The following is a 24,515-nucleotide window of genomic DNA, read 5'->3' as shown; positions in this document are numbered from 1 at the left end:
TTCACTTATTTAACTCCCCCTCTAGACAGTAAACTCCAGGAGAGAGGCGAAGGACCATGCCTGCAGTGGCGCTCACCACTGCTGAGCACCATTTCTGGTAATGAGGCACCCTAACACATTCCATATTTACTGAATGAATAGTCAGGAACCTGAAAATGGTTCAGGTTGGCCCCAGAATGAGGTCTCGGGAGCAAACGGTGGGAAAGGAAATTGAGAGGTCTTGGGGCCCCAGACCACGGTCGGCCCCTATGCCGGGCTAAGGGCTGGATCTTCTCCCTGCAGGCACTGGGGAGCTAGCTCCAGAAGGGTTTCAACGGGAAAGAGACAGGAGGTAAGAGTCAAGGTTTAGAAAATTCCTCTGGCTCCAGAGTGCCGGGTGGGTGCCTGGGGCCCAGGTGGGCAGCGGAGAAACCGAGTGCAGAAGTAACCCAGGCGAGGAGACTTGAGTCTAGAGGCAGCCGAGTGGGGAACTCTGGCGCCGAGGAATGTGCGTATCGCAGGTGTGCGCAACTGAGGCCCAGCCAGGCTGTAGGGGAGACAAACGGCTCAGGGCTCCCCCTCCTCCCGCCACAGGTGGGGAGGCGGCCCCACATTCACTCCTCGGCACCTCGAAGCCGCGGGCGGTCCAGGCAAACCTCAGGGTCTGTGAGCATGTTGGGAAGTTTTGCCTTTGCCTTCCTTGTCCTTTTCTTACTTTAAAAAAAAAAAAAAAAGCTCAAATTTTAACACATTTCTTCTATCTTTTAAAAGTAAACATTAGAAGGATAAAGGAAGGGTCGTTGTGGTTATTCTCCATGCCTCTGTACGGCTGAAGATTTTCATGCTAAAACATTAAGTGAATGTTATGTCACGACCATGTACGGAAAGCTAAGGGCCATAAATAGTAAGTCTGAGCTCCATGGAAACTCTCAAGTCAGCAAAAACAAAGTCATGTTATTACAGTTACCTAGCTCCTATCTCCTACCCAAGCCTCCTGTCTGAGGCCTGTCTTTCCTTTCCTAAAAAGGGACGTTGCTAAGGAGGCGTTCTAGTACATTCTAGTACAAGACATTCTCCTAGACCCTAATCAGGATTTACTCGAACTAGCGTGACAGTACGTACCTCGCTGTTTTCAAAAACCACCTATGCCCCCTCCCCAACACTGCCAAACAAGACCAGGGACCAAAGCTGAACTCAAGAGTGACAGACACAGGGGTTTGCGTCTCACCTCTGACCCTTGGGGACGCAAGCATTCAGGGATCAACTATTTATCAAAGCCCCGCAATCAATTCTACCGAAACTTTCTGAAAAGTGCTAACTTATATTAACACATTTCACGCTCACAACCCTGAGGAATGTGCCCTTAGCACCCCCATTTTACAGATGGACACTGAGGCACGGAAAAACTCCGTAGCTTGCCCACAGTTCCCACAGCCAGTGAGCAACCCAAGCTAGATTCGAATCCAGGTCGTGTGGGTCTAGTGTTGGCTCTTACTAACGCATACCTTGCAAGTCGGCGCAGGCAATTAACTTTTTAAAAGTTGAGTTCAATGCCAGGCATTTACCAGGCACCGGGTGGGCTGGGACGTCCCGGAGGGAGGCTGCTTTTCCACCCCAACCCTTCCCTTTTGGGTATCCCAGCGCTCCTCCCCTCCTCATTTTCTAGCCCAACAACCCCCGTCTGCTAGCGCCGCGGGTCCAAGGCTTGGTGCAGAGGGAGGGGAGGGGGCGCAGGTGCGCGGGAGCCGGCCCGGGGCGCGGCCTGGGGTCGTGCTTCCGGAACCGAGCCGGCGCCCCAGGGTAGCCCTCGAGGATGGTGGGGCGGCGCGGCACTTCCCCGCAGGAAAGAGCTGGGGGACGCGGTCTCGGAAGGATGCCCCCAGCTGGCCAGCGCAGGTGACCACACGCACTCCTCAAGGGCGCGCGGCGCGGGGCTCGCCTTATTTGGGCAGGTGCAGTGCGGAAGGGGAGGGGCCCAGTGTGGGCGGGGCGGGGGAGCGGTGTCCCACCCCCACCGGACTCGCTCGGAGGCCTGACTGAACCTCTAGGGGAGACTTCTCAGCAAGGGCAGGGCCTCCCCAGTGGTGCCGCCAAGTCCCCCGAGGCCCCCTCCATGCTGAGACCGCACCAGACTCCGCCCTACAGGGGCTGAACTTGACTGATTCAACTTGTGACTGTGCCTGGGTTTCTTCACTCCACCGCAGCCCCAGGTCCAAGCTAGGTAGCTGGGGGAGGGGACCTTTAGTGACTGCACCTTGGAGCGCTCAGTTACCGAATCTTGTGGTCAGATAGTGAGCCTTCTTGGGGCCTTTTTCTAACTGGCTCTAAGGAGTGTCTGTAACCTCAGGGTCATTCAGCCCAAGGCCTGGGAAAACATTACCCATTGATCCCTCCGAAGTGTTTGGTTGACCGAACCCTTTTTGGTGGGACAAGACTTTAAACCTAAGGAGGAAATGTCCAGTGTGAGTCTGCCCACTGGTCCCCTGGCCTCCAGTCTTCTCCCTCCAAGCTCTTCTCACAGCCCAGATTCTTGTAAAACCCTCATCTATCCAGTTGCTCTTCTTCAGTCTCCACCCCACTCCTTAAAGCCCTTCACAGCCTCCCAGTCACCTATGGGATAAGTGTCAACCCTCAGTTCAGTACACAGACCTCTGTGAACTTGCAGTTCCCTGGAGGCATCATGCTGTTCCATGCTTCCCAACCTTTGCACCTGCTTCTTCCCCATGGAAAGCCCTTCCCTTGCACACACACTCAGACATATGCTCATCCTTCAAAAGGATATCACCTAGTGTCCTCTTCCTGACTTCTCTACTGATTACTTAACCTTTCCGAGCCTCAATGTCTTCATCTGCAAAATGGGAATAAAAGAATCCCTCCCTCACTGTGTTATTGTGAGGGTCCAATGAGTTCATGTCTATGCTCAAGACAGTGCTTGGCACATAGTAGTTACTCATGAAAATTCATTGTTGGACAAATTCACCTTACTGTGATCTAATTACCATTCCATGCACTCTGAGTTCCCTGAAGGCTGGGCTCTTCCTTCTCTGCCTGTGCAAATCCGGTGCCTGGCACATAGTAGGTACTGATTCGTGTTTGTCGGTGAATGAATGAATTTCCGGCATTGGAGGGAAGGGAAGGAGGAGAAGGTCCTTCACCAGGATGGCCACATTAACAGTGAGAAAATAAATCACGTCTCACTTCCGCTGGGATGTAGCACATTCTAACTTTCCCCTCACAGTCTCCTGGGAGCTTTGTGGCAACCCAGAAGGACTAGGATAGATATTAACCCCATTTTCCAGGTAAACCTGTGAGGCATGGAAAGGTGAAGTGACTTACAGTTAGACAGTGAGCGGCAGAGTCAAGACTTGTCTCCCTCTTAGCATTCAGAGTCCCATGTCCTGGGAACCCCTTTAAGTTTCAGGCAAACCAGAATGGTTGGTGACCTTAGATCAAGTTCTTAGTCCCTGAGGACCCCCACCCTCCATTCTCCTCCGAGCTTGTGCCATTGTCCCCGAGCTTTTTAGTGAGTTTCTGGAAGAGGAGACAATGCTCTCCAGCCCAGAGGGTCTGGGTGGCTGAAAAGTCACTCCCTTACTCTCCAAAAGTCAGACTCACAGCACATGGGGGTGGGGGTGGGGTGAGGGACAGGAGCATCAGGACACAGCTAGGAGTTCAGTTCACTCTCCCACAGACTCATGGGCCACTCCTGGGCGTGAAGGAGAAGTCCAGCCCTGCCCTGTAGGGCTCTAGGTCTGGTCAGGGAGACAAACGTGTGGACACACCGCATCAGTCTGGTTGATGCACAGCTGGAAAAGGGAGTGATAAAGACGAACTGGAACTTGAAGCAAACATCATCAAAATAAAAAAATCAAAGCTTTTTCTATACCAAAAAACCCCAAACAAACCCATAATCAGTTGGGAGGGTCTATGGGAGGAGCCAGGGTTTATGAAGTTCTCGAACTCTACGTAATCATGAGAACCCTACAGGAAGAACTGTGTCTGTTTAAAAAAAATTTTTTTTTTTAGAACTGTGTATGTTTATAATAAAGCTCTATATTTCTAACTTCCCCTTCCATTAACTTCCTTTTCCTTTCTATATAAATACCCCTCCATCTTGGCACGCAGGCCAGAGTATGCACATGGCTTGCTTGCCATGTCTGCATGCGCTGGGTTGCAACCCTTAATTTTTCCCCAATAAATCCTTTTTGGTGACGAAATGTCAGTCAATATTATTTTTCAGTGGACAGGAGCAATATCTCAGCGGAGTTTTTCCGGAAGAACCACCTCCTGATTTAGCCACTCCCCAGTTGGCTGAGGCTCACAGCCACGCCCCTCCTCCCAACCCCTCCCCTCCCTGGGCCTGGCTTCCTCTGTAAACCTGGCAGTGGAAGCTGGTCTCCGAGGACCTTCCTGCCCCGAGGTTCATGACATGGGGAGAGCAGAGTTCTGGGAAATGCAGCCCCTGGAGAGGAGACATCAGAGGCCAAGCACGCTGGCCCAGGCCTCACGTGCACAAACAGCCTCATCTTCCCAGGCTGCCCCGGCCTGAGCAGATTCAGCTCTCGCCCTGCCTGCCTCATCCTCCTGGGCCACTGTCCAGGGATGCTTGCTTCTCTGCCTGTTCCCGGATCCCATGGGGCTAGTGCCAGGACAGGGATGGCCTGGGCCTGGCTCAGCAGAGCCTGCATCCTTCCCTTTGCTGAGGGGGCGACCTTCACTCTGTGGCCTGAGGGCTGCAGCCCTGGAGTTGGCCTGGCTGTGGCTGAGTGGTCAGGACCAAGTGCTGAGCAAACACCAGGCCCACTGGCAGCCTGTCCCTCACCTCTGGCCACTGTGAAGTCATTCCCGGGCCGGCCGTGTGGGGTGCTCACCTGGGCAAGCAAGTACAGGCGTGGCAGGGAGGGCCTTTCCTAAGGTCAGAGACCTGGCAGGGGGAAGGGAGCAGAGGTGGACTAGCTGCTGTCCCCCTCTCCTCCTTCAGAATAATCTCTTCCCTCAATCTTTCTGCCAGCTTCAATCACGAGCAGCCCCGAGACAGGCAGTGAGGACCCAGAGCCACCTCTGGATTCTCTTCTCTTGCTTGCTGGCTGACCCCAAGCAAGGCTCCTACCCTCTTTGGGTTTCCATTCCCCTCTCCTTGTCCAGACTTGGTAGCTCCCCTCCCTTATCTCAACATCAAAGGGTCCCCATGATACGGAATGACTAATATGGGAAATAATATGGGAACCACAAATATGCCCATTTTGCATGGAGGGAGGATACACTGTGGCTCGGACACAGAGTGGTGCCCAAAGTCACATGGGAAGTGGTAGAGGTGAGGAGAGAGGGGCCTTATAATGGGGTATGGGCAGTGGGATGAGGGTTCGGACCAGACCAGATACAGAGCCTGACACAGAGCAATTCCTTGTGAGGTTATACTTGTATACTCCATTCATTCATTCATTCATTCATTCATTCATTCATTCATCTTGCAGAATCCTGTGCTGCCCCATTGTGTTTGGCCCCATGGGTAGGGCAGGGCAGGGAAATAGAAGGGTGTTCAAGGAAGAGGTGCTATAGGATGGACTTAGAGAGCTGTGTTTTCTCAAAGTGTAGTTCAGGATCCCCTGCATCCGAGGCACTAGGGCCTTAAAATGCACATTCCTAGGTCCCACCCCAGACCCAGGTCCCATCGCAGGCCTTTAACCATAACCAGATCCTATATGAACAGTTGCTTTGGACTCAGGGCCTCAGAAATGCCCGAATTTGGGGCCTGGAACTTTCTAAGGCAGAGGTGGCTGGAGGTGGGCCAGGTCTGATGACATTCCTGCTGCTCAGCCTCCCCTCCCCCAAAGTAAACCAGCAAGTGGAAGGTGCAGGTGCTCAGAGGGAACCCAGCTCCAGTTTCATGCCTGGGGACACTCCTTCCGGACTCTCCTGGACAATAAAATGCTCCCTTTGCCCTGGGAATCTCAATCTATAAAACCCAAAAGAAGAAATAAAAAGCCCTATGTCCAAACATGTTCACTCCACCCCTCATTCGTAATGGACAAACATGTTAACTGAAAAATACCTAAATATTGGACAATGGGGGGAAGGTTAAGGGTGTGACCGTAGCTGAGTGACCTCCCTGTCTCGGATCTACTAAAGGGTGGTTGTGGAAATGCAGGGAGCTGTTTCTATGGGGTGGTGATAAGGCGGTAAGGGAGGGAGAACAGCAGAGGCCCTGGAGTCAGACTGTCAGGTTTACACCCAGGTTCTGCCCCTTCCCAGCTGCATGACCCAAGGCCAAAGCTAAGGCCCTCTGTGCCTCGATTTCCTCGTCCATAAACTGGAGCTGATAATAGGCTCTATCTCCTAGGGTTTTATGAGCATTGAAGGATTTAATACACAGAGTGTTTAGAACAGTGCCTGAAGCTTCTGCATGTTAGCCATTATTATTGAACTATGGGGCCAGCCGAGTGGCTCAGTTGGTTAAGAGCTCACTCAAGAGTGTGAGCTCTGAGCAACAGGGTTGCCGGTTTGATTCCTGGCCCAAGCTGAGCTGCCAACAGGTGGCAGGATGACTCAGCTAAAAAAAAAAAAAAGCAAAAAAACAAAACAAAACTATGTAACAGGATCTTATGGACTGAGTTGTGCCCCCCCAAAAAAATTCACATGTTGAAACTCTAAGCCCTAGTACCTCAGAATATGACTGTATTTGGAGATAGGGCCTTTACAGAGATGACAAGGTTAAAATTAGACTATTCGGATGGGCTCTAATTCAATATGACTGATGTCCCTGTAAGAAAAGGAAATTGGACAAAGAGGCATGAAGGGTGTGGGGGCACAGAAGACCCTGTGAGGACACAGTGAGGAGGTGGCAATCTGCAAGCCAAGGAGAGAGGCTCGGGAAAAACTAAACCTGCTGACACCTTGATCTTGTAGTTCTAGCCTCCGGAACTGTGAGAAATAAATGTCTGTTGTTTAATCAACCCAGTCTGTGGTACATTGTTATGGGAGCCCCAGCAAACTAATGCACATGCCTGGAAACTTTTAATAGGGTGCTGAACACATAACAGCTCTGTGCTCTGACATTACATTTATTATCTCATGTCAATCCTTCTGCCATGAGGAGGGTCCTAGCCTCCCATTTCAGAGATGAAGAAAACTGAGGATTGGCTAATAAGGGGGGCTAAGATTAGAACTAGGTCTGTGTAACTCCAAGGCCCCATTCAAAACCTACCTCCATCCCTCTCCGTGAGGCATCATTCAGCTCCCTGCATCCCCCCTCCTTCCTTGCAGATAGCATATACCTCTGTGCCTTTGCATATGCTGTTCACTTCACCTGGAATGCTTTTCCCACTGCTTGCCTCTCAGGCTAACTTCTATTCAGTGATTCAAGACAAAACCCTTCTTTATTTTTTCTTTAATTTCTCTCATTCACATTTATTTATTTTTTAAATTAAACTTATAGGGGTGGGTGAAAAAGGGGAAGGGATTAAGAAGTACAAATTGATAGTTACAAAATAGTCGTGGGGATGCAAAGTATAGCATAAGGAATGGAGTCAATCATATTGTAATAACTATATATGGTGTCAGATAGGTACTAGATTTATTGGGGTGATCACTTCGTAAGTTATATAAATGTCTAATCATTATGTTGTACACCTGATACTAATATAATATTATATGTTGACTAATTGAAAATAAAAAATTACTAAAACTAACAAAATAAATTTATTGGGGTAACATTAGTTAATAACATTATATAAATTTCAGGTATACAATTATATAATATGACATCTGTACACTATTGTGTGTTTCCCACCCAAAGTCCAGTCTCCTTCCATCACCTTGTGCTTGACCTCCTTTACCTTCTTTGTCCTCCCTCCACCCTCAAGGCAAAACCCTTCTTTTTTTTAAAGATTTTATTAGGGAATCAGGGAAGGGGAACAGACAAGTTGCTGTCCTTTTGTTCTTTAGTCTAATTGTGGAGGACGTCGCTTCACTGGTCCATGTTGGTATTATCATTGTGCTCTTCCCGGTGAGGCAGATCGGTCACTGGCCACTGGACGGTCGCTCATGGGGGCTCTTGGCAGCTCATGTCTGCTGCCGGCCACTCATGCCAGCTGCTAGCCATTCGCAGTAGCTTACGGGAACCCACTGCAGCTCCACTGCAACCTACGCCGTCGCCAGCCACTCACGGCAGCCCAGCTCCAGGTCGAGCTGTTGTTCACCGTCTTAGCTGTAGAGGGCGTAGTATCACTGGCCCTCATGTGGGATCCGAACCAGGGCCCTGCTGCTCAGAGCTGGCGACCCAAGCCAACTCTTAACCAGTGCGCCACTCGGCCGGCCCGACAAACCCCTTCTGGGACATCACCTTCTCTCCATGGTTTCCCCAACAGCCCTTGCGGTTTGCTTCTCCTGAGAGCTTTAGTCTGTGCTTTACCTTCATGATGGTAAATGGTATTTGTTTCTGCTGTGGTATTCATTCTTAGATTGTATCAGTGTGTTTGCTGTGATCTCCACGTGGGTGAGAGCTGGGACCTCTGCTTTGAATTCCTCATTCCTAGCACCAGACAGCCCCCGAGAGGCACTCCCTCACCAGCTGGCTGAGGTTAGGACGTGCGGTTGGGAATTAGAGAATATTCCAGCCTTAGGAATATACTGAGCAAAGGGGATCTCCTGCCTTCTGCCAGGGATCAGCGTGGGGGAAGCAGATAAAAGAGAGGCTCCCAGGGCCCCCACTCTTGGCAGGTCCTTTGACTGTCCTGGAGGTAGCAATATGGCAACGGGGGAGGGATGAAAGATGGGGTCAGGCCACCCACAGCCCATGTCCCAGGGTGTGTCTTGGGCGTGTCACACCACCTCTCTGGGCCTCCATTTCTTCATATGTGAAATGGGAACAACAATTGTTTCCTCTGGGTGTTGGGAGGGTTAGATGTGGGTGGAGCATCGAGCAGTGCGGGACACAAAGGGGGATTGATGCTAGACAGCCTCCCTGCTGGGAGGGAGGCTGAGGGAGGCAGCACACCAGGGAGACAGCTACTTGCCTATGGTCACCCAGTAAGCTGGCCCAAGCTGGGGAACCGGCTGCCCCCCCAATTAATAAATAGCAGCTGTGTAACAGGAGTGGCCTAGCTCACAAGAAGTGCCCCCATCAACAGCTGTGTGTGGCGAGCTGGCTTAGAGTTGTGAGCTCTGAGTGCTGTCAGACATGGCGGGATGCATGGAGAACAGAGGACCAGACTCAGGGTGAATTCCAGGGGGCATTCTCCAAGGGTGAGGTCACCACCTCTGATTCCCTGAGGTTGCCTGAGTTCACAGGCACCACTGAGCCAGCTCTAGGGCAGAAGGGAGTGGTGGCAGGGCCAGGACACTGAGCCAAACCTAAGGCCCTCAGCCTGGTTCAAGGAGGGGCCCCTCCCATGGTGGGTACTTGTGTCCTTATCTCGGGAAGCCTGGTGTTTCCTGTTTAAGATGTTGCTTAGAGTAGGGGAAAGCAGAGAGAAGGGGGAAAGTAAAGTGATGGACACTCCTTGAGCTCCCACCTGGTACCAGAAGGCTTCGGCACCCTTTCCCGTTTCATTCTCACCATGACCTCATGCATTAGCGATTGGGATTAGCCCCATTTTGCAGAGGGTGCCACTGAGGCTCCAACTGGTGAAAAGCCTTGCCCCAAAGGGGAAGCCGTGTAGCTCATGGATAAGAACAGAGACTGTGGAATCAAACACAACTGAGTTCCTATTCGAGTTCCCACATCTGTTAATGCCGACTTACTTAAGCTCCCTGGGCCTCAGTTTCCTCATCTGTAAAATGGCGATAATGACAGTCCCTGCCTCTTGGGGTTGTTGTGAAGACTCAGGGAGATGACACATGTAACATGCACCCTGCAAGCGCAAGCCATCGTTGTCCCCATTTTACTGATGTGACAACTGAGCCTCAGAATGGTGAGGCAACTTGCTCAAGGCCACGCAACTGGTAGGAGGCAGTCAGGACTTGAACCCAGGTCTGATTCTTCCTGCCCTAGTTACACCACTGTGGTGGCCCCCAGCTTCCAAAAGGCTGTCAGGAGGCAGACGGAGAGGCGAGGTTCCTGGAAACAACCAGTGGCCCACATTTCCAATGGAGCCATGGAATCCAGCCCTGGGGCTCAGGGCTCAGGGATACGCCTGCAGCTGCTGTTCCAGGCAGCAGACAGGAACTGTGGCAGCATGCCTGAAAGCCTGGCTTGTCCCACAGTGTCCCCATCCCAACATTGTTCTCTGGACCCTCCCAGCTCAGGACCCACACATTAGGGATTTCCGGCGACCTGGCCAGAACTACCTTCACTTTCCGGAGAAGGTTTCCCCAGACGGCTGGGGTTGGGGCTGAGCTGGACCCAGGCCCGCTGTGCGGGGCAGGGACTGCTGGGAAGGGCACTGGCGGCAGCACGGTCAACATCCCCTTGACCGGACAGGTCCTGGCCCCAGAGCCTGCTCTCCTCATTCACCTCTCCTGAGGCCGAGAGAAGAAAAGGCCATGACGCATTTTCATTTTAGGGCTGGCTGAAGTCAGGGCACTTGGCCTCAAGTCCCTATCACAAACATACTGTGACCTAGACACGTCACCCCTCCATGTGCCCTTTTGAGGGGAGACTGAGGTCCCTGACCTGCAGCCTCTTGCTCTTAGAGCATAAGCTTCTTGAGAACACGGTCAGTTTCCCTCCTGTGTTTTGTATGTTTAGAAGGAATCCACGTTAGTGACCGCCATTCATTTATCCAAATGCTTCTAAGAACTGCTAATCCTCTTTGATGATGACCGTTCCTATTTGAAGTGGCTTCTCAGCCATTCCACTGACATCACGCTGTGCTCAGTCTGCTCATCTGTGAAGTGGCGAGAACTCCTGCCTGGCAGGGGTGTGACAGAAATGACAGCAGAGGACACAAGTGAGCCAGCACAGCCAGCTTGAGCTTCCGTCCCCGACTCCTGCCTCAAAGCCAACTGGATAAACTTGATATCAGGAGAATAAATGTCCAGAAGCCACAACCCGGGGCATCTTGAGGTTGAGGGGTTGCCTGCGGCCGTGCCTCCTTTCCCTGGCTTTCAGCAGGTATCTATGCTTAAGAGGGGCTGGGGCTGGACCCCCTGCCCCCAGCGGGACCTCCAGGCCCTGCAGCTGCACTGCCAAGCCCCCTTCCACAGGTAGGAGGGTAACAGTGGGCCCTACCATGCAGACCCAGCAGCGTCCCAGTGAGGTCAGCACCATGGAATTAGTCCACAGGATTACCCCGAGGATTCTGTGCTTACAGCCGGTGACTCACGCCAGAAGCAGCCTCCTGGGCAGTGATTGCCAACCTGGGAGGCCATGGCCACCAGCCCCCCTGGGAGCGCAGCACACCTTTTAAGGAGAGGGAGCTGGGGGCAGTGCAGAGGCCTTTGCCGGCCCTTCTCCACACCTACCCGGGACAGAGAGGCCAGACCCCCGCCTAGGTTCACAACTGAACATTTTCTGGCATCTTCACTTTTTTAGACGTGACCTTGGGCAAGTCAATTTCCCTGAACCAGTTTCTTCACCTGTAATATGGAAATAATACTTGCCTCATAAGAGAGGAATTAAATGAGGTAATGTGTGTGAAAACTGCTTGGCAAAGGGCACCTTTTAAGGAGTGGCAGTGGGGTATGGTGGGAAGGGCCCGGGCTTCGGAGTCAGGGTGCCTGGCTCTGAATCTGGCCCCACCCTTTACTCTGTGGGTGTCTCTAAAAGCTCAGCATCAGTGCCTCTTCTGTAAAATGAGCTGAGACTACCTGCCGTGTCAGCTTGTTGTGGGATTAAGAGCGTACATACACTCCATTTTATGATGATGGGGGAGGCTTAGGAGCAGGGGCTGGCCTGCCCGGCCTTGAACCCCCAGCCAGGCACCTGAGGGCTTCATGATCTTGGACAAGGTCCTCAATGTCTCAGAGTGGGTCTCATGGGTAAAAGGGAACAATGATAATACTCACCTAGTGGGGCTGCTGGTGGGTGAGGTGCTTAGAACAATGTCTGGCACCCAGGAGCTTCTCTGAGCACCGGCTGCTCTTTCATCTGACGCTCGGCTGTGGTCTCTCTCCACTAATGCCAGTTGCTGGTTTATTTCCCCTCCATATGCCTTTGACAGGTCCTGGGTCTGCGGTCTTTCAGAGGCCACAAGCCCCATTTCTGAGGCAACCCTGCTCTCCCGCTCGTTACAGCAGCCTTCCCAAGGCAGTCCTTGGGTAACTCCTCAAAGACCCCAAAGGAACTCAGGCAGTTTCCGTAGGAACAGGCGAGCCACTGAGAACACACAGCAGTGAACGTAGCACCCCAGGGCCAGAGAAGGGGGCCAGGAGACCCCTGCTGTGGAATGCCCATGGCTCCCAGGAAGCTGGCACTGCTGCTGGGCAACCCAGCCAAAGAGCAGCTCAACCCCAGAAGGGAGACGGAAGGCAGGCTCCTCAGCTGGCAGGCCCGGCCCCTCCTCCATGGGCCACGGGGAGCTGGAACAAGACGCAGGGAGGGTGGCAGGCTGGCTCCCTCGGGGCCAGGCTTCCCGCCCGAGTGGCCATGTCAGCAGAGGCGGCCCCAGAAGGATCAAGGGGCCAGTTTAAGAGCCCATGTCTGGGTAGAAACTCTGGCTCTGCTCCGTGAGCCTCAGTGTCCTCATCTGTGTAATGGGGACAATGAACACCTTTTTGTTTTACTTGTAAAGGTGTCCCCAGAACAGTGGCCGCCGCTGACAAGCATTAGTAACAAAACAGATTAAGGGCAAGCGGGTGGTGGAGCGTCAGAGGAAATGGGGAGCAGCACAGCCTGCGAAGGGGTCATAGGGGCTCCCAGAACCCAGACAGAATGGAAGCTGTCGACAGTGCTAACCCTACTTTTATTGGTTCGGTTTGTTCAGTGAAGCCTCCTGCTCAGAGAACCAAAGGCCAGCTGATGGTGAGGGAGGGTGGTGTCTGAAGACTCCCAGAGTCAAGGGCCTGCAGGACTCCCTCAGCCCAACGCGTACCCACTGCCTTTGTGCCTGGGGGAGAGGAGGGAGGTGGCTCTTTGGGGGACTCGGGGCTGTAGGGTAATTTAGTGTGGGGCCCAGGGTCTGTTCTTCACAGCAGGAGGTAGAAGGGAATCACATAAAGTTCTTTATTACAGACCTACAAAAAATGAGAGAATTATATATTACTCTCGCTTGTTTGGGTTTCTTTTCCCCTTGTTTTTCTTTTTACAAAACAACAGCAGGAAAGAAAAATGTAGGAGGCAGATGAGCCTGCACCAGGGCTGGGATCAAAAGGGACCAGGGAGGTAAGGACCAAGCAGTTACTGCTGCAACAGTCAATGCTGTGGCTGGCCAGAGGCTCGCTCCCAGCATCTGGGGAGCCCTGTGACAGCCCTCGAGGGAGCAGACGAAAAGGGTGGGTGGGAAGACAGCTGTCCCCAGATCAGCAGCACCTTTCCTCTGGCGGCCACCCTGGCAGTCAGCCGGGTTAGACGCGCTCGAGGCTTGTGTTTGGAGGCCTGGGTCCACAGGGGCCAGACAGAAGGGAGGAGGCGGGAAGGGCCGACACAGGACTGTGAGTTCTATCGGGGTCCCTCTTGGGACCGTGGGGCCCCAGTGGGCTAGGGCAGGCTCTTCCCTGCTTGTCAGCCAATCAGCTTCTTCAGGAAGGCCTCCAGCTGGTCCTCATCCTTGATGCCCACAAACTTGTCCACCACGTCCCCGTTCTTGATGGCTAGTACGGTGGGCACAGCCGACACCTAGATGGAGGGGACAAGGGAGGTCAAGTCATTCAGGGGTGAACTCTTTTCAATCGCCGTTCCCAAGGCTTTGTGGGGAAGGCTGGTGGCTTATGCAGGACGGTCACCGCCCAAAGCATGGGTAAGGCCCCTTCCCTTGGTGCAGGGGTACAGCAGGGCCGGGAGGTCCACCCACTGGAGAAACTTTTCCATGTGGGCTCCCAGCAATACCCTTCCTCCCCTAACCGCATGACTGACTCACTAGCCCAGTGGTTTGGATGGAATGACAGGAGAGATTAAAATAACCCATGCAGCTGCAGGCCACGGCTGGGGGCGGGGCAGAGACGAGGGGCTAAGAGAACTTTCCCGAGGGGCAACCTGGCACGGGGGAGACAGGGAGATGTCTGAATCCTGGCTTTGCCATTCATTCCCTGGCCACGTCATGCCACCTTCGGAGCCTTCATGCCCTCTTCCATAAAACGGGGATGGTAGCATCTACCTTGAGGGTTTAGCATCAAGATTAAAGGTTCACATATACAGCTGAGTGGTTAGGAGCTTGGGCCTCTCTGAGCAAGTCACTTCATGATTCTTAAGTCTCAGTGTTATCAGCAAATCGGATACTAACGGTACTTATATTAAAGGGTGTGGGGGCTGAATGAAACCACGTGAGCAAACTCAGCACAGTGCCCTGCACCTGGCAGGGCCATCAACAGTATTAGAACCTGGCACGGGGCCTGGTACACAGTGAGCATTCAGCGAATGCTGGCTGCAGAGGGCAGGTCCGAGGAGTCTACCACATTAGCTCAGTGCCATGGCGGTTCGCAGGGGCCAGACTCTACTGGGCAGTGTGGGAGGAGGGGCCCGGCCATGTAGGATCCCATGTTTATTTATTATGGGGCTTGGGAGCAACATTCTTGGCCTATGAAGCATCTTCTCAAGCTCCCTCAGGGGACCTGTATAGAGTACATGGTATGTAAACAAGGACCATGGTGCTCTGGCACTGAGCATTTTCTGTTCCCTGGGCTTCGTGCCTGGCATTTGTGGCCATTTGAAAAAAAAAAAAAAAACAGAACAAGATAAACACAGGCTTTCTTACACACAAGTTAACTACAAAGTAACAATAGTGATTTACACAAACATAGCAGGTATTCACATACCCGGAGTGCTGTCCTGCCCACGAGTCATCTTGGGAACCAGACTTAAGGTTTACACGGTCCCAAATGTACACGTCAGTTACAAAGAAAGAACTGGGGGCCAGGTTGGTGCGCCATCACCCCCTGACTTCATGCGGTAGGCTGTGCACCCCTCTCCTAATGGGCTTTGGGGACAAACATGGCAGGTAAGATAACAGTCCCTGTCCTTTGTTGGTGTCTTCAGGCCCCTTTCAAGGACTGTTCTGGGGCTGATGTGGGTGGCAGCTGACACACTTCCCAGTGTATGGGAACCACGTCACTGGTTCCTGTCCTTGTCATTCCTGACCCTGGCATGAGTGGTGGCATGAGGCTCGCCCTCTCTCCAGACCCAGGCAGGGCCCAGAAGCTTGTTCCAGGATGCACCGCGAGTCAGAGGCCCTTGGTTCGATGGCAAGGTTACAGGGCCGGTGCTCTGTTCTTTGGCGCCCTCTAGTGGTCCGTGAAGGCAGTGGCCTCAAATCTGGCCACTCTCCACTGAGGCACAAGGCTCAAGCCCTAATTGTTTAGCTTGGCCCTTACTGGGTCCCATCCTGTCCTGTTTCTTAACGAAAATAAAAGCTGTATGTCGCTGTGTGAGATGTGGCCTAATTGTTTTTACGTGTCCTCTAAGCAGGGCTCTACACCCATGGAGGTGGCTTGGAGTGGACTCACTTCCTGAAGGACTCCAGATGGGTCCGGTCACCATCGTACTTGTGTAAACTCACGGACCATGCTGCAGCCGGGTGTACAGCAGACATGCCGCAACTGTATTTTCCTGACAACCAAGGTCTAGTCATTACTGATCAAGGGCGTGCTTTGAAGTTTGACAACCCCCTCACCCCGCCCCCCACAGCCATGGGCTTGCCGGACGCTGGATTTTTCGGAACACTGCAGGGATACCTGGGCTGTGACTGGACTTCCCTCACCCCTGAGGAGGATGTGGCTTTGCTGATCCTGAGTGTGGCTCACCCATCAGGAGGGGCTGGTGCCTATAAACACCTCCTTCAAGGGAAGGGCATAGGTCCTTGGCACATTCTTCTGGAACTTTAAGAGGGGCAAGTGGGGAAGCCAGAATTCAGCATCCCTCAGGGAACGGAGGAGCTGGGGAAAAGATGACAAGATGTGCTAGGATGGCTGCCTCTCCTCGTGAGCCATGAAGCCACCTGGGGCCTCCCATGCTTGGCGGAAGACCCTGAGAACTCAGCGCAGGCGTGTGTGTGTGTGTGTGTGTGTGTGTGTGTGTGTGTGAGCATGTGGTCTCTTCTCACTAATCTACAGGCCACGCCCCTGCACTGCCAGAGCTCAATGTCCCTGCCACGTCTTTTCCCGCCTCACCCCGATTTCCTCCACTTGTGAACTGTTGAGGGCCTACCCAGGGGCAGGCACAGTGCTAGGTGCTGCAGGAGACTGGAGACCTCGTCCCCAGCTAACTGCAGAACTAACGCAAAGGGGAAGATCACTGTCACCCCGGCTGCCACACATGGGGTTGCTTTTTAAGTGTCAGGGACGATACTAACCACTTCTGCATTCTAGCTCATCAATTCCTGCCTCAAGCTGGGGTCATTTTCGAGATGAGAAGACCGTGATAGAGCTGGGGTCTGAAACGAGATGCTTGACTTCGTTCTCTGTGAAGTAGTGATCAAATTACACCGTACCTCGGCCCAAGAGCAAGGAATTGGAGACAAATACTGGGTCCCGGCTCGTAGGGAAGCATTAAAAGGACGTTGGGTTTCAAAACAGAAACGCCAAATATTTTGTAAAGCTTTTGGATACAGAACGGTTGTTAGAAAGGCTATTACTGAAAAAAATCAAATCCAACTCTGTGACATTCTGGAAAAGGCAACACCATGGAGACAGCAAAAAGGTCAGTGGTTGCCAGGGGTTCACTCCTGTCAGAGGCGGGAGGAAAAGGTGGAGCACAGGGGATTTTTAGGGCAGTGAAACTATTCTGTGTGATGCTGGAATGGGGGATACGCATCATTATATGCTCATGCACACCCATGAGATGGACGTCACCGAGAGTGAACCCTCTCACTGACAGGTAGGCCGTGCTGTGATGGCAGGTGAGGCCTTTATGAGAATACCGTGGCCCCCAGGAGGCCAGCGCAGGGCTTCGTAACTTCTGCTCCTTGATGCTTGGTCCCAGACTCCCAGCAGTGGCATCACCTGAAAGCTTGTTCGAAATGTAGAATCTTAGACCCTTCCTGGACCTACTCATTATCTGCTTTTCAACATCCCAGGCCATATTCATGTTTGAGAAGCAGCGATTTAGAAGACTTTCAGAATAGGGGGATAGGATAGTGATGAAGTATAGTACATCCCAGCTATAAAATATTATTCTTCAATGAACTTTGAGGTCATATGGACCATTAAAAAGAAAAATAATTCAAACAAAAAACCCCACATAAGGTACCCCAAATGATGACAGTAGCTGTGTATGGATAATAAGATCAGAGGTGACTTTTCTCCCTTTATAGTTAACTTGGCTGTTTTTCTAATGCTTTTTAAAGGGCATTCTCTATAAGATGAGGAAATAAAAGGATAAAACTCCAAGTGTGAGGTGAGATGCAGAAGCCCTAGGGGAAAGCATCAAGGCTCAGGGTCCACACCCACATCCACAATTTTCCGGCTAGCTGGCAAGGTCTGAAGGATCCGGGAATGCCCAGCCACTCAGCAGGACCCCGAGGCGCTGGGAGAGCAGAGAGCTTCTCACTTCCCCAAGCCAGGGTAGTGAAGACTCGGGGAGAGCGGTGGCAACAGACAGTGGAACGCCAGCGCCCGAGTGCCTTTCCCTCCCTCTCCTTCGGGAGGCAGTGAAATTCTAGGATGGGCAGATGACTGAAGCATACGAGTGTGGCGCGAGGTAAGAGGCGTTCGTGGGAGGAAGGAGACCCACCCTGAGGGTGTGCTGGGCATACAGGGGCTATCAGGAGAGCTTGGGGAGAGGCACCCGAGTCCCTCAATATAATTTAAAGCAGCTTCTCCAACAAGTTATCCAACATTTGGAAAAGCGCTTGCAGGCCTTGGAAGAAGCTGTCCCAGGAGATACTATGGATTTCTTAGCTGAAACTTCTTTCTCAGCTCTCTTTCCAGAGACCGGGTGTACCAGAAGGAAGGAAGGAGAGGCCTGGGGGGGTGGTGAGGACGCACCCCTAAGCCTGCAGGACACCCGCCCAAGGTCAGGGTCAGGTGACTGCGCCCAGCAGCCTTGGTCTTCCTGCGTGACCCATGTGCTATCTGGACAGTGGACAGAGGGAGGAGGAGAGAGAAGATCCTATAAGAGGGCCCCCCACACACTTTCCAGGTTTAGCCACAGGACTTCGGCGTCCGCTCTCCACCACCAGGCTCTCTGCAGTGGGGTGGTCTTGGAAATTCTCACCACTGTGGGACCACAGTTGACAGGAACTGAGTTATGGTTCTTTGCCTCTGCATCAGTTACCACAGTTCCTGGCACCTGGTTGGCGCTCAGGATGTGTCTGCTGAAGTTCTACTGGCTGAGGCTGAAGCTGTGGTGTTGGGCAGTGCCAGCAGGGAGCCCGGGGCATCCTACGCCTGCCCATCACCCTGGGCAGCTCCAGTCCTAAGCTCAATCAGAAGGTCACACCCTAATTTTCACAGCTGCTATGGGCCTCTGGGGGAGGGAAGGACAAATAAGGAAAGCTAGGGGTGTCGAAATGGTCACACGAGTGCCCCTTTTAAAAAAACAGCCAAGGGCCGGCTGAGTGGCGCGATGGTTAAGAACTGGTTTGGGATGCCAGAGGGCCCTAGTTCGGATCCCACATATGAGGGCCAGTGACACTGCCCTCTACAGCTAAGATGCTGAACAACAGCTCAACCTGGAGCTGGGAGGCTGTGAGTTGCGAGTCCCTGGTGACTGCGTGGCTACAGCCCCTGTGGCAGTGGGTTGCCATGGGCTACCGTGTGTAGCCAGCAGCCAGCAGCCAGCATGAGCGGCCCTCAAGCCGCAGTGAGCGGCCGTCCAGAAGCCGGCGACTGATCTGCCTCACCCGGGAAGAGCGCAATGATGGTGCCAACTTGGGCCAGTGAAGCAACATCCTCCACAACTAGACTGAAGAACAAAACGACAGCAACTTGTCTGTTCCCCTTCCCCAATTCCCCAATAAAAATCTTTAAAAAAAAAACCCCCAAAAACCAAAAAAACCCCAGTCAAGATCCTGTGGCAGCCTTGGTTCCCCAGTGCCGTGGATGGTCTTACTTTGGTAACATACCCCCAACCAGCTTTGCCTGCTCAGCACCTACTGCCTGGTTTTCCTTTGGGTGATCCCTCCAGCCCCAGCTCAAAGGGTAGCCAGCTGATTGTCACCCCTGCTCCCACACATTTCCTGCCACAAGGACATGCTGGTCTAGTAAGATTTGATCCTCTTTCAATCTCTTGTTGCCTAACCAAGGAGGGAGAGATGAAGGTTCACTCTGGCCAGATCCAGATTATTTCAAGAGAACAACAAATATGGATTTTTTCCCATAAAATCTGAATTTTAAATATCAGCACCTGGTTTGGTATTTGCAAAAAGCACTTTGAGGACCATACCAAACCTGTCATGGAGCTGGATTGGCCCACCGGCCACCAGGTGCAGCTATGACTCTGTAACAACGCTATCCTCAGCAAGGCTATGCAGGTGCCTTCCATGAGGGCTGCAGTTGGCTTTCTCAGCTGCCTGTCCTTTCACTCCTTGCTCCACCCTTCACTCCGGCCATCTAGCCCCAAGGGACCTCTCCCCTTTCTCTGACTACAGCGATCCCCAAGGCCCAGAGGATGGCCTCACTTCCCATGCATTTCCTGTTCCTCTTCTCCCAGCATGCTCTGCTCCAGGCACAGCCCTGCTATTCTGTGAGCAAACCTGTGAGACCCTGACCTCAGGACCTTTTCATTTGACTGGCTCACTCTTCCAAGGAGCTGCGTAATTCACTCCTTATTCCCTTCAGCCCTCAGTGCAGATGTCAGCTTCTCATCGAGGATATCTCTACCCTATCTTTTCAAAAACGAAACCCTCCCCAGTCCCAAGCTCAGCACTCCCACTCCTTCATTTTTCCCCATAGCACTTATTATCGAAAACAGGGATCAGGGAACTACAGCCCGTAGGCCAAACCCAGCCCACTGCCTGTTTTTATAAATAAAGTTTTCTTAGCACACAACCATGCCCATTTGTTTATATACTGTCTATGGCTGCTGTAGTGCTACAATGAGAGTTGAGTGTTTGCCCTACAACGCCTCAAATATGTACCACCTGGTCCTTTAGAGAACAAGCTTGCCAACCCCTAATCTAAATGCTGGAATGTGGGCTCCATGAAGACAGGGGTTTTGTCAGTTTTGTTCACTGCCACATCTTCAGCACCAAGTACAGCACCTGGCATTTAAGGGACTCTGAATAAATCTCTGTTGAATGAATGCAAAGCAAATGGAACACATCAGCCTGCCCCATGCCCTTGTGCATGCTCGCTCTAGGCCCTTCCTCCTCCACGGATCTGCTCAGAGTTCCTCTAATGTCCTTCCCTGTCCCCTCTACTCCCCCCTCCAGGAACAATCAGTCCCTTCCTCTGTGCACCTCTTCTCTCAGCACTTCTCACCCTACGCCGAAATGACCTGATAACTTAACTGTTCTCCCACTAGACTAAGAGCTGCTTGGGGACAATGAGCTCAGCTAATCTGTGCCAGAGTTTTGAATGCCTGGCCCACTGGAGGGCTCACAAATGATTGCTGACTGCGCACGTGGCTGGATAGATACAGAGACCCACCTGGTGTTCTGGGTTATACATTCCACCTCCTGGAGGTGATGAAAGACAAGTGGTTCACAGGATCAACGGAGCCACCTCTGCAAAGTGCCGTGAACTGAGAACTAGAAAAACCAAGACACCTCCTCTTACTGGCTACCTGGTGGCCCCAAGACAACCCCTGCACCTGCTATCCTGTGGCCCCAAGCATGCCCCACACCAGCTGCCCTGTGGCAATCCCCTGCCAACCCATACCTCATACTCTATGGCGAGGTCTGTGTGGTCGTCAATATCCACCTTGGCCATCACCACCTTTCCATGCTGTTTGGCCACCACCTTCTCTAACCTTGGCCCCAAGATCTTGCAGGGACCACACCACCTTGGAAGGGAAGAAAGGAAGCATACCGTTACAAAAGCGCTCACCAACCTCGTATGGTCTCCCCAAAACCTTCCCTTGACACACATCTTACTGAGGGACCTTTTGCCCTTATTACCTGTTTACAGTGTTTGAATATTAACCTGTGATGTTGACATGCCAAATGGTAATGTCAGGAGACTCTGCAATGGGAGAATTCTCATAGGTCCCTAACTTCTAAGACACAGGCCTCATCCCAACACTCTGATAAAGGTTCTTTCACTTATTTCAGTATATCTACAAGAAACAGACTGTCATGTAGAAGAGTACGGGATTCGAAGTAAAAAGGTTTGGGTTCAAACAGAGGCTCCTGACCCACCAGCTGGACGTTCTAGAGCCCCAGTTTCTCCATTTGAAAAAGAAAGACTATGCCTCTCAAAGCTGTAATGAGAAATCCACTAAGTAAGGCCATGTGGATAAACATGCTTTGTAAGCTATAGAATTACTTTAAACACCTCATTGACTCAGAACTAGAGGGAGGAGAAACCAGTGGCTAGGGAGTGTCTACAATATGCCAGGACCTTCTCATCTTTCACTGCACAGAACCCTCAACATCTTCCTAAGACACCGAGCCCCACACAAGTTAAGAAACTGTGCAAGGTCATAGAGCTCGTAAGAAGCACGGCTGGGACTGCAACCCAAGGTTGTGTTCTACGTGTCTTCTTTTTAGCCCCAGCTTATTCTGTGATCCCCAGGCCCTGTGTCAATGGCTATCGCTGCACAGAACACAGGTGTGTCCCTCTAGGTGTTGACTCTTTGAGAACAGGCTGTCATCCCTAGGTATATGGCAATACGGACAGTGCCTGGCACTGAATAAACAAACTCACACCTTGCTTCCTTGTTAGAGAAGAAAATGAAGCATCACCCCACTTACCATTCATTTTGGAAACCTTAGAGTGCTCACTATACCAGGAGGGCAGAACATGGAGCCCTAGCTGATGACTCCTATTTTATTCTTAGCCTTTAAAACTCTTTCCATTCAGAGATTTCAATTCATGAACTTACAACACCAAAAAACCCAGGCTGCGAGACCTTATCTCCTATTACAAGTGAAAAAAGGGAGGGACACGGACATCAAGTGGCCTTCCCAAGGCCACATGGTGAATCAGAGAAAGAACAAGAAAGCAAGCAAAAGAATCTGTTAGAAAGTTGCCCAGAAAGCCTCCTAACTTGTAACTCATGCTACACGGGCTCCTTCCAGAATATCTCATTCTGAGGGGTTCGTCCAGCTTTCTAATAGCCGAGTCTAACCAGGCCCCAAAGATCTGGAAATGAAAGCCAGGCTAAAAATCACTAGGCCACAGGCATTTCAATATCCCAACAACAAACTCTCACAGCACTGAAAAGACACTCCTGCCCATCCCCCACACCTAGGGCACCACTGCGGTGGCACTGATAACTCTTTGTCATCCCTTCCCAGTTTTGGTGGTTAAGATGTTAAAATAAAATCAACCTATCTGCAGGACCAGGAACTGATATATGCCAAAAGCTAAATGCTGCTGTAGTTGTATTTTTCATGCTTTGGTCCAAGCTGAAGATGGTTCTGAGCCATTCGGGCAATGAGATACACAACACAAGCGTTTCCCAGCACTAGTCACAGTGAGCTTTGAACACTGTTTACCAGTCTGTTTCCTATCAGACTACACTCAATGTTAGAGAGCAGGGATTGGGTCTTCCCAGTCTTCGCAGTGAGTATATATGAGAAGCACCAAACACGGTACGAGACATAGCAGGCACTCAAAAAAATATCTGAACAAGTGACACCCCAGTCTTCTCTCGACTCCCTGGACTCACTGTGCATGGAAATCCACAACCACTGGTGTCTCGCTGTTGACGACTCGGTCTTGAAAGTCAGGTCCATCCTGGATGTTAAAGGTGGTTGTACAGACTCTGGTGGTGTATATTGACCGTGCTTGGCTGGGTGTTACTGTCAGGTCACCAGGACTGCATTGTGGGGTCTGCAGGGCCCTGGAGGTGAGGGGTTCCCACCGACCTTGAGGGGACTTCCTGGAGATAGTGGAGGCCAGGAACCTCCTCAGCAGAAGTCGCTGAGCCATATGCCAGGGGAAGAGGCAGGAAGAGCTGTTGAAGACAACAGGAAGTTGAAACACCAGAAAAAGAAATGCATTTGGGAGTACTGAGGGGCTCAAGATGCAGGGCTGGAAGCAAAATGCCAAGAAATAATATAGTATAAAGTTTTTGCAGTAGAGGTGAGTGAAGAACGAGAATCAAAGGGAAGGAACTGCAAACCAGGACAAGAAAACTGGGTTGACAACCAAAAAGAAATCAGATATTGGTGGGATTACAACAGAAGGAAGGGGGGGAGGAACCTCTGTTTGCGTAGTACCTGCTAAGGGCCAAGTGCCTTACATACATAATAGTCCTCCCAGATCAACTTTGAGAAACTTTCTAGAGTATTGCCCGTATTACAGATAAGGAATCCGAGGCTTAGTTAAGTTGTAACACGCCCCAAGTAACCCAACTATTAAATGACAATCGACACTGGAACCCAAGACTGTCTGCAACGTCCTCACTCTATCGATTACTTTTTAAAGTAGCGTTTTAATGGGAAATTAAGGAAAAAGGGGGGCTTGTCAAAGGATCTGGAAAGAGGAACCACAACAATTCCAGGAGGAACTGAAAGGCACAGAAACAGGAGTCTGGGGGAGAACTACGAAAGGAACGCGCGCGGGGAGGGGATTGGGGGACTCGGACGTCACCAGGGACCGGCTCTCCGGAGGGCAGGTCCTCCCGCCCGGGGCTTTCGCCCACTCAGCCACCGGACCCCGTAGGGACGCGCCCGCAGCGTGACTCAGCCGGGGTACCACCTGGAGCCACCCGCGTCCCCCGGCCTCCTACCTCCCCGCAGCACGAATGGAGGGATGCACAGCCCACCCCACCCGTCAAGGGCACGCCTGCCGTCACTTCCTTAGAGGAGGGCTTTTATCGTCACTTCCGGGGACAGGCAACCTGGAGGGGCGGCTCGGATTTTCCGCCAATGGGGATGGCGGAGGAAGGAACACCCAAGGGGGCGGAGCCTCAGCTAGGGACCGGAAGAGAGGGGCTCTCGTGGGAAGAGACCGGAGAAAGGAGGGCGGGCTCTCGGGGGAGGGACCGGAAGAAGCGGGCGGGTCATATACGAAGGTCCGGAAGAGGAGTTGAAAGGAAGCGGCAACTCGAGGGAGGTACAAGAAGAAGACGTAGAATGGGGATGGGGCGGAAGGGAGGTGTAGTTCTGGAGTTTGCAAACTCACGCTGCTTCAACCTCAACCAGCGCTGCCTACCCCTGTGCCTCATTCATTGTCTTCCAAAAACTAGAGGTGGTGGAAGGTTCTTTTCATTTTACACATGAGGAAGCTAAGCTAAAAGGTGTAGTGCGGATTAAGGGACAAAAGACCCTGGGAGTCAAGAGGACGCTTTTTGGTCCTTGTGTGTAACACACAACTGTATGACCTCGTGGTTTGACGCAAGTCAGCCAGCCCCTGGGGGCTTCAGTGCCCCGGTATGAAGGGCTGGGCTTGTCATT

The 24,515-nt window shown here is 52.1% G+C and overlaps 1 protein-coding gene across 3 annotated transcripts; it reads right to left on the bottom strand.

Moving 5' to 3' along the window:
- Window positions 1-12,802: 12,802 nt before the first annotated feature.
- TXN2 (thioredoxin 2) lies at window positions 12,803-23,956 on the bottom strand. Of its 3 annotated transcripts, XM_019625564.1 has the most exons (5): window positions 23,849-23,956; window positions 22,784-23,071; window positions 20,830-20,953; window positions 13,573-13,693; window positions 12,803-13,092 (listed from the first exon to the last, which is right to left on the bottom strand). In XM_019625564.1, exons 2-4 carry the CDS (start codon window positions 23,044-23,046, stop codon window positions 13,580-13,582), a joined length of 501 nt encoding a protein of 166 aa, XP_019481109.1. In that variant the 5' UTR covers window positions 23,047-23,071; window positions 23,849-23,956; the 3' UTR covers window positions 12,803-13,092; window positions 13,573-13,579. The 3 variants fall into 3 exon arrangements, with proteins under 3 accessions (XP_019481109.1, XP_019481108.1, XP_019481110.1); XM_019625563.1 differs by having other exon boundaries at window positions 12,803-13,693; XM_019625565.1 differs by lacking the exon at window positions 23,849-23,956 and adding an exon at window positions 23,710-23,842 and having other exon boundaries at window positions 12,803-13,693.
- Window positions 23,957-24,515: the final 559 nt, after the last annotated feature.

This window comes from Hipposideros armiger, unplaced genomic scaffold (assembly GCF_001890085.2).
Source record: "Hipposideros armiger isolate ML-2016 unplaced genomic scaffold, ASM189008v1 scaffold_633, whole genome shotgun sequence".
Taxonomy (NCBI): Eukaryota; Metazoa; Chordata; class Mammalia; order Chiroptera; family Hipposideridae; genus Hipposideros; species Hipposideros armiger.
This window is presented reverse-complemented; position numbering and strand designations above follow the sequence as displayed.